We start from the raw sequence: 9,434 nt of genomic DNA on the forward strand, positions 1-9,434 counted from the left end.
GTGACAGTCCCGGGCGCTGGAAGCAAGTGGGGCAGCCCAGCCGTGCCCATGCTGCCTTCAGCCCTGCCCTCCGCCTCGCAGGAGCTGCTGAAGGAGACGCGGAAGGAGCACACGCTGCGAGCTGTGGAGCGGCTCTATGCCATCTTCTGCCTGGACATGCAGCAGCTGACGCTGACCCTGCTGGGCCACATCCTGCCCAACCTGCTCACAGACTCCTCCAAGTGGCACACCCTCATGGACCCGCCGGGAAAGGCCCTGGCCAAGTAAGACCCCGGACCCACGGGCACCTTCTCCTTTGGGGTGGATGGGCCTGTTTGTGGAGATGGGGAGATGCACTGAGCTGGGACGGGGGTCCCTGGTTCCCACTCTGGCCCTGGCACAGCACCAACAGGAGCAGACACACCGGTGTCCTGGGCCCCATTCCCTGCTGCCTCTCACTGAGGAGGGACCTGCTATGTCCCATCCCAGTGCACGCTCTGGGCTCTGCCATCTTCCCTTGCACACTGCAATCTGGGTGCGCTGGCAGCACCTCGCAGCGTCCCTGCTCTGTCCCCAGGCTCTCCGTCTGGTGTGCCCTGAGCTCCTACTCCTCCCACAACAAGGGCCAGGCATCCACCAGGCAGAAGAAGAGGCACCGAGAGGATATTGAGGTGCGTCCGGCATGGAGTGGGGTTTGGCTGGAGGCTCTCTGTGTGTAAGAGTGGGCAGTGTCCGCGGGAGGTGATGGTGGCAGGAGGAGCGGGTAGCTGGGACCAGACTCCCTACCCAGGTTCTCTGGGCTGTCTGAGGTCCTTTGACCTTAAAATATGGGGGTTTCCTTCTCTTTTCTGGGGAAGGGGGGCTGTAATGACCTCATCTGTATGTGGTTGGCCCAGGCTGAGATGCTCTGGGTGAATGGAGATCGTAGTCCTGGGCTATGGGGCTGTGCAGAGCTCAGGGTGGGTCATCAGCCCCAGGGAGGGGGGGCCAGAATCCCCTCTGGGAGAGGGGCTGGTGGGGTTGACCCTCCTCTGCCCCCCCCAGGATTACATCAGCCTGTTCCCACTGGACGACACGCAGCCCTCCAAGCTCATGCGCCTGCTGAGCTCCAACGAGGAAGACGCCAACATCCTCTCCAGCCCCAGTAAGTGCAGGCGGGGAGGGCGGCTCCCGGGGAAGGCACCGTCCTGCCTCGCTGCTCGTTTCTGGGTGTGAAATGTGTACAAGACCGCTTCTCTTTGCAAGCTGGCCAGGTGAAGCTTTAGAGCGCTCAAGTGTGTTTTGCTGAGTTACCCTGGAGCTTTTGCACTTAGAAAAGGTCAAGCTCTCTCTTTCTCTGATCAGAACAACTTAGGAAAGGGGATGAGGTTATGCCTTCGCTCCGTGACGTTGCCACCCAGCCCAGTGCATCACGCACGAGGGCCTCAGGCAGGTTTTGTTAGAGCCTTGTCACCCCCAGCCAGTCTGCGTGGGACCGGAGAGCCGGTGTGCTGCAGCAAGAGTGGCGGGAGGTGACGTTCCTGATGTCTGTGGCTAAATCCTGAAATTCCACTGTTGTTAACAAGGCTGCGAGCGGAGCTGATGAGTCCTTACAGTCACGTCTCTCTGTCCCCGCAGCGCAGTGCCGTGGGGTTGCAACAGCCCCGGCATGACGTGCCAGGGGGTGTCCGTGCCCTCCTGCTGCGGCAGGGTCCTGTCACGGCTCCCACATACATTGTCTGGACTCCTGGGCAGTGAGTCAGGGTGTTCCTTGGTCATTGTTTCTCCTGATGCCCTTATCCTAAGTTGCTCTTTATTTATTAGTTTTCAACACATCCATCAACTTGTGGTTTTTGTTGGTTTCATTACTGTTGAAATACGGGGTTTTCCCTTTATTTCACTATCTTTTTTTAACTTTTGAGGCAGTTCCACCTCTTTCCAGTGACATTCAGGACTTTTTTGGGCTGTTTGCTGTGGCGATGTGGAAATGCTGCTTCCTGCAGCAGCCACGTAACTCATGTGATTCCATGAGAAAAGTGTGGGAGGGCTTTCTTTTTTTGGTGAGCATCCTCGGAGCAGCACAAGGTGGGTCCTGCTGATTTTGACAGTAGCTGTGTACTATGGGGTCTGCACGAGAGCCTTCCCAGGAGATTCCTGTCCCGTTGGACCAGAGATGGCGCAGTTCCTGTCCTGCAGGAGCACCCAGCAGTGCTTCTGCTTAGGGACAGGGTTTAGTGGTGGGATGGCAGGGTTAGGGTAATGGTTGGACGCAACCTTAAAGGGCTTTTCCAACCTGAACGATTCCACGATTCACAGTTCAATATAACGGGTCAAATAAATCCCCTTGGTTTTTCCCAAGATTTGATGCTAGTCCATTGGACACGCCTCAGCTCTGGTAGCTAAATTGTACCCTGAGAGTGAGATTTGAACGCTGCTGTGCAGCTGTTGAACATCTGGCTCGCTCCGCCCAGCTGCAGGCAGCGTGCACAGGATGTGCAGCGTGCGCATCGCGTCGCCTTGGCAGAGCGCTGCTATTCTCCTCTCCCGATCGTGACATTGCGTTACATGGCTCGTGCCCTCGCGGAGCGTCAGGGACGAGTCACTGCTGCAATTAAAACCGAACAGGGAGTAGCAGGGAGGCACACTCATGGTCTCACTCACGCTTACCCTTTGGAGATGTCATTAAATGTGGTCAGACTCAGAATAAATCTGCCTTGTGCAAGAGTGAAGTGTCACACCCCAAGAGCAGCAGTGGCAGCCGCTGGAGCCCTCCCTGGGCTGCTGTGCTCCGTCATGCCTGGGGCATGTGTGGCCCCACACCGCCTGCCCGGGCTGCCCGCACCCCGGCATGGAGGGACGGTGACCGAGGCACAGACTGTCGGCCTGCTGCACAGCTCCAGAGTGCCCCAGCAGCAAAGGCTGTGCTCGGTTTGGGTATGGAGGGCGCTGAGGACCATGGGCCAAACCTCTCCCCCTCCATGGGGTAGCTCACGGCAAAGCCCCTCCTGGAGCTCAAGGGCGGGGTAAGCTCAAATGGCCAGAGCTGGCCAGGGTGGGCATGTTGGCACGGCCAAGGGGGCCAAGAGGCCGTTCCAGCCTCCCCCCAGCCTGACGCACGCTCTCCTCCCCAGCAGATCGCTCAATGAGCAGCTCGCTCTCCGCCTCCCAGCTTCACACCGTCAGCATGAGGGACCCACTCAACAGGGTGCTAGGTAATGGCGGGGACGGATCTCAGTGGGGTACCCGGTGGTGAAGTCTGGCCGTGGGGTCGGATCCAACCATGCCGAGACACTGGTGGGGACCCATCCCCTGTGCAGGAGGCTTGGGCCACCTCAGCCTCCCTGAACTTGCCTGGTTTCTGATATTTCCCTGTCTCCACAGCAAACCTCTTCCTGCTCATCTCTTCCATCCTGGGGGCCAAGACGGCTGGAACCCACACCCAATTTGTCCAGTGGTTCATGGAGGAGTGCGTGGACTGCCTGGAGCAGGGCAGCCGCGGCAGCATCCTCCAGTTCATGCCCTTCACCATGGTGAGTCCTGCAGCCGTGACGTCCTTCTCCCCGGTCCCACGGGACAGACGGACGCATCCAGTGGAGTCCCGCTGCCCGGCTCTCGTGTCTCTGTTGTGAGTCAGCCGTCTTTCTCCTCTCTCCGGGCAGGTTTCAGAGCTGGTGAAAGTGTCCACCATGTCCAGTCCCAAAATTGTCCTGGCCATCACGGATCTCAGCCTTCCCCTGGGCCGCCGTGTCGCTGCCAAGGCCATCGCTGCGCTGTGAGTGGGGCACACCTCCCTTCTGCCGTGCAGGAGAGGGAAATCTGTGAGAACCTGGATGCTGGGCTGGGACTGGGATGCCGGGGACAGCCTCTCCGTCACTGGCCTGGCCCTGCCCGAGGTCTGCATCCCCTTGCTGCCTCGTGATGGGCTTTTGGAGACCGAGACAACCCCCTGCTTTTTATCTATAATTAATTCAGTCCTTTTGTAGAACCAGGCTGTGCTTTATTTCTGTTTGGTTTCCTGACTGCAGCCCAGGGCCCTGGGGCTCCCCAAAACCCTCACCTCAGGGAGGGCTTGATAGTGGGGGTGATGGGAGAGTAAGTGGCCAAGACCTGTGCTGGGCAGGGGAGGGAAATCGCACTCACTCTGTCCCTACCCCCCTTGCCCTGACCCTGGAGAAGCCCGGGAGGGCGGTGGGTTGCTCATGATGCTCCGTTTGGGGAGCGGGTGCCCGTGTTGGGCCAGCTGCAGATGTGCGGCTGGCTGGAGCGCGGAGATGCTTTCTTGCCGTGCTGTAAGCTGCAAGCAAATTCTTGTTGGAAATTCTTCCACGTGAGCATGAGTTCACCCTGCGTCCCCAGCTGCGAGCATGGCACCCAGCGACCAGTGAGTAACCATGGCCTTGCCAGCGCCACGCCAGCCTTGGGCTGGGAGAGGCTTCTCTGTGGGGCTGTCCCGGCACCCAGTCAGCTGCTTCGGTGGTGAATCCACCTGTAACTGTCACGAAACCCCGACCCTGAGGGGGTGGCAGGGCCAGGACAACTTCGCCTCTGCTCCTTTCATTCATATTTTCTGCTTGACTCACGCGAAAGGGCGAAGCAGTCCCTGGGGTAGCCGGGCGCCAGCCTTCCCCTCGGGCTGCCTCAGCTCGGAGCCCGGTCCCTGCTGCCTCCCCACGGCTGGGTTGTTCCTACAACCCCCCTCGGCATTAGCGGGGTTCACAGCCTCCATTTTGGGGACTCTGAAGCGAGGGCTTTGGTGGTGCTGGGGGAGAGGTGGTGGGGGGAGGCCCCGAAATGGTGCTGCAGGGATCGGGTCATTGCTGGCCCGGGAAAAACCGGACGGTGGCTGACTCAGGGCCTGCCTGACCCCTGCCTGCTCCCCGGATGAGCTCAGCTCTTGGCTGCTCCTGGGCTTTGCTGGAGGGAGAGACCCCGATGTGCTTGGCGGAGGAGCCTTGCTGTGCTCAGGGTGGCTGTGGGTGCTCGCTCGGGGGGTGGTTGGGTCCTTGGCCATCAGGGCTCGGTGCCTGCGCTGTGCCATGGCCTGTGCTGCTCCCTACCGCCTCTGACTTGGGCGTGAGTCCTGTGCTGAGCTGGCACTGACCTGCCCAGGCGCCTCTGCCCCGGGCCGGTGGCAGCGCCTGCTCGCCCAGGGGCGGCTCTTTACCGTTAGCTCAGAGCAAAGAGCAGGACCCGGCGCTCTTGGCCTTCCCAGCTCTGTCAATATTTGCCGGTGGCAGCCCCGCGCTCGGCATTGGCGCCCAGCACTTCACCTTCCAGGAAAGGGGCTGGAGCGGGAAGAGAGGTTTCCTGTAAGTGCTGATAAGCCGGGGGAGGAAGAAGCAAAGGCTCTCGCCGGTTGCTCCCTTGGAAGCCGCTGCAGGCAGGGTCTGTGGCCAAACAAGCGCCGGCACTGGCAGCTTCCCCGCGGCAGGATGGTGGCGAGGGGATGGGGCTCCAGCCTCCTGCCTGCCCTGTCCTGGGGCTGGGAAATTGGGGGAAGGCAGGAACAGGGATCCCCTGGTACCCCCCGGAGCTCAGTTCCCTCTGCGCTGCGGCTGGGCTGAGGGTGGTGCAGGGATGCTGGTGGTCATGGGACACGAGCATGGGACCGGTGGGAGGAAGCGGGGCTGGTGCAAGCCCGGGAGCACAGGGACAGCCCGCAGTGGCCAAACACCCACAGGGACTGAGGAGAGGCCGGGGACTGGCTGGGGATGGCTGTGGGGATTTGCCAGGGTGGGGGGAGATGCCCAGGGCTCCTGGCTCTGCTGGCTTCGCTTGGGCACGTCCCTTTGTCCACCCGCTTTGCCGTTCTCGTTGCTGGAAGTCCTGGCCCATTCTGGCAGCTCCAGGAGGGCTGTGGGCACGTCCCTGGGCAGCTCTGGGGCAGATTCCCCTTGCGGCAGCAGCAGCAGTGGGAGGGCTGGGCCCCCCCCTCTGCCACCGACCCCAGGGCCCGCGCTGAGGACACAGCGCCCAGGTCGGCTCTGCCGCTGCAGAGCCCTGAGCACTCGTTACACCCGTGTGGGAAGGGGCTGCGCCGCACTGCCAGGGCATGGGATACCCCCCCATCTGCCGGCAGGTCCCGGCCTGGGGCCGGTGCCATTGCCCAGAGCTGCTCCCCGTGGTCCTGGGCTGACGCCCTGGGCTCAGCGCTGCTGGCGCGGGCAGGCTCTGGCGCTTTCTAGGAATCGGCTCTTGCTCAAGCTGCACTGCGGGGAGTGGGAGGAAGCTGCCACCCCCAGGCAGCCGCACCCGGCCATCCTGCAGGTCCTTCCTGGCCCTCGGGGGGCTTACGCCACGCTTCGGGGGCAGGAGGGCCGGGGGTGCTGGTTTTCACCCGGGCTGGGCACTGCTGAGCCGGTGCCAGCGACCACCGTGGAAACGAGCCCAACCCCACGCCCCGGCCACGCAGCATCCACCCCGCGCAGGCAGGAGACAGCAGGAAAGGCAAAGAGCCCAGAGTCTGGAGCAAAAATAGGGTTTATTTCTATTTTTATTGCATATAAAAAAAAATAGCATGTATTTCTCTGGGGCTCACCCAGCTGCAGCAATAAATACAGTACAAAACCGACCGCGCGCGAGCCCCCGCTGGGGCAGGCTGTGAATTTTCCAGTACGCAAATACGGCTGCGTGGGCCGGTGGGAGCTGCTGGCACAGCCACGAGACCGAGGGGGCTCTGCCGGGGCCGGGCCAGGCTCAGGGCGGACAGGACTGCGTCCTGCTCGCTGTGGCAGCGCAGAGCTGCTCCCCCCGGGCCAGGAGATGGGTGCCAATAAGTTAAACTGCAATAAATAAGCTGAGTTTAGCAGGGAAGGGGGGGCGGGTGCTGGCAGAGTGAAGCTGCAGCCCCCCAAAGGTGCTGGAAAAGCCTCATCCTGGGAGGCCGCTGCATCCCTACGGCGTCTCCGTCCTCCCCTCCCTCCTCCTTACCTAATGGCTAATAAATATTAATTAATATAACTATGGCTAACAGAAATAACACCTGTCAGATCTGTCCCTGCAGGCTGCAGCCCAGGCAGGGAGATGCTGCTCTGAAGCATCTTCATCCACGGATGAAGACCATTCCCCCTCGGCTGGGTGGGATGCTGCAGGGGTACCCGCAGCCCCCCCCCAGGCGAGCCATGGGGAAACCGAGGCACACGCGGTGCCCGCGGCAGCCGCGAGGGCTCAGCTCAGCTCCCGAACCTCGTAGCAGAGATACGCTTGTGTTTAAATATTAAACAAGGGTGATGCTGCGCACAGATACCCGTGCATGGATGCCACCGCAGGGCCGGCTGCCCTGCTCGGGGGCCGATGGGCAGGGGAGCATCCCCAGCCAGATAAATATTAAATAGCGATAAATATTAAATAAGCGGAAAAGCTGGGCATTCCCGGGGAAGGTCCCTCAGGCCGGGACATAAATAAATAGGGTGCGGTGGTGTGGGGCCGGGTGTCAGAGTTGGGTGAGGTGCCGCAGCGCCCGGTACGCCGTCTCCAGGAACCGCTGGAAGTTGGCCAGGATGAAGAAGCCGCCGACTTGCTGGTGGAAGTGGGAGGAGAAGGCGGGGAGGGGGTCCCGGCCCTCTGTGGGGTACGTCACCGTGGCCAGGCCCAGGTCCTCCATCTGCAGCCGGGCAGAGGCATCAGCTCCGCATCCAGAGGTGCCCCAGGAGCGCAGCAGCGTCCCAGTGGTGCCTGCGGAGCTGCTGCGAGCCCGGGGATGCAGAGCCCCACGTCCCTGCCGTGCCCTCCCCGTCCCCCCAGGGATTCAGAGCCCACGTCCCTGCCGTGCCCTCCCCGTCCCCCCAGGGATTCAGAGCCCACGTCCCTGCTGTGCCCTCCCTGTCCCCCCAGGGATTTGGAGCCCACGTCCCTGCTGTGCCCTCCCTGTCCCCCCAGGGATTCAGAGCCCACGTCCCTGCTGTGCCCTCCCTGTCCCGCCAGGGATTTGGAGCCCACGTCCCTGCTGTGCCCTCCCTGTCCCCCCAGGGATTCAGAGCCCACGTCCCTGCTGTGCCCTCCCTGTCCCGCCAGGGATTTGGAGCCCACGTCCCTGCTGTGCCCTCCCTGTCCCCCCAGGGATTCAGAGCCCACGTCCCTGCTGTGCCCTCCCTGTCCCGCCAGGGATTTGGAGCCCACGTCCCTGCTGTGCCCTCCCTGTCCCCCCAGGGATTCAGAGCCCACGTCCCTGCTGTGCCCTCCCTGTCCCGCCAGGGATTTGGAGCCCACGTCCCTGCTGTGCCCTCCCTGTCCCCCCAGGGATTCAGAGCCCACGTCCCTGCTGTGCCCTCCCTGTCCCGCCAGGGATTTGGAGCCCACGTCCCTGCTGTGCCCTCCCTGTCCCCCCAGGGATTCAGAGCCCACGTCCCTGCTGTGCCCTCCCTGTCCCGCCAGGGATTTGGAGCCCACGTCCCTGCTGTGCCCTCCCTGTCCCCCCAGGGATTCAGAGCCCACGTCCCTGCTGTGCCCTCCCTGTCCCGCCAGGGATTTGGAGCCCACGTCCCTGCTGTGCCCTCCCTGTCCCCCCAGGGATTCAGAGCCCACGTCCCTGCTGTGCCCTCCCTGTCCCGCCAGGGATTTGGAGCCCACGTCCCTGCTGTGCCCTCCCTGTCCCCCCAGGGATTCAGAGCCCACGTCCCTGCTGTGCCCTCCCTGTCCCGCCAGGGATTTGGAGCCCACGTCCCTGCTGTGCCCTCCCTGTCCCCCCAGGGATTCAGAGCCCACGTCCCTGCTGTGCCCTCCCTGTCCCGCCAGGGATTTGGAGCCCACGTCCCTGCTGTGCCCTCCCTGTCCCCCCAGGGATTCAGAGCCCACGTCCCTGCTGTGCCCTCCCTGTCCCGCCAGGGATTTGGAGCCCACGTCCCTGCTGTGCCCTCCCTGTCCCCCCAGGGATTCAGAGCCCACGTCCCTGCTGTGCCCTCCCTGTCCCGCCAGGGATTTGGAGCCCACGTCCCTGCTGTGCCCTCCCTGTCCCCCCAGGGATTCAGAGCCCACGTCCCTGCTGTGCCCTCCCTGTCCCGCCAGGGATTTGGAGCCCACGTCCCTGCTGTGCCCTCCCTGTCCCCCCAGGGATTCAGAGCCCACGTCCCTGCTGTGCCCTCCCTGTCCCGCCAGGGATTTGGAGCCCACGTCCCTGCTGTGCCCTCCCTGTCCCCCCAGGGATTCAGAGCCCACGTCCCTGCTGTGCCCTCCCTGTCCCGCCAGGGATTTGGAGCCCACGTCCCTGCTGTGCCCTCCCTGTCCCCCCAGGGATTCAGAGCCCACGTCCCTGACAACCCCGACCCAGCGCCGGGGTTGGGGCTCAGCAACCAGATGCACCTGGGGGGACGGCAGCACCAACGCAAGCCTGGGGAAGGGGCAGAGATCCCCCCAAAAGAGGGAGAGGAACCGGGTGCTCCCTGCGACCCACCAGCCCCACAGTGCCCGGGCCACGGGGCAGCAAGCTGGGGGCTCTGGGTGTGTAGGTGCGGTGGGTGCAGTGGGTGCTCAGCTGCAGC

The 9,434-nt window shown here is 63.0% G+C and overlaps 1 protein-coding gene across 3 annotated transcripts in view; it reads left to right on the forward strand.

The window, feature by feature from the left end:
• MED24 (mediator complex subunit 24) overlaps window positions 1–4,208 on the forward strand; it is a 20,826-nt gene extending 16,618 nt beyond the window's left edge. The window contains exons 20-25 of one of the 3 annotated variants that reach the window (XM_009642548.2): window positions 82–263; window positions 557–650; window positions 1,024–1,123; window positions 3,090–3,170; window positions 3,340–3,488; window positions 3,618–4,207. In XM_009642548.2, coding sequence (XP_009640843.1) covers window positions 82–263; window positions 557–650; window positions 1,024–1,123; window positions 3,090–3,170; window positions 3,340–3,488; window positions 3,618–3,734 — 723 coding nt within the window. In that variant the 3' untranslated portion in view covers window positions 3,735–4,207. Of the gene's footprint in view, window positions 1–81; window positions 264–556; window positions 651–1,023; window positions 1,124–3,089; window positions 3,171–3,339; window positions 3,489–3,617 lie in introns of all 3 variants that reach the window. The other 2 variants (XM_035897958.1, XM_035897959.1) reach the window with 2 other exon arrangements.
• The last annotated feature ends 5,226 nt before the right edge of the window (window positions 4,209–9,434 follow it).

Source organism: Egretta garzetta, unplaced genomic scaffold (genome assembly GCF_000687185.1).
Source record: "Egretta garzetta isolate BGI_Z169 unplaced genomic scaffold, ASM68718v1 scaffold867, whole genome shotgun sequence".
Lineage (NCBI taxonomy): Eukaryota > Metazoa > Chordata > Aves > Pelecaniformes > Ardeidae > Egretta > Egretta garzetta.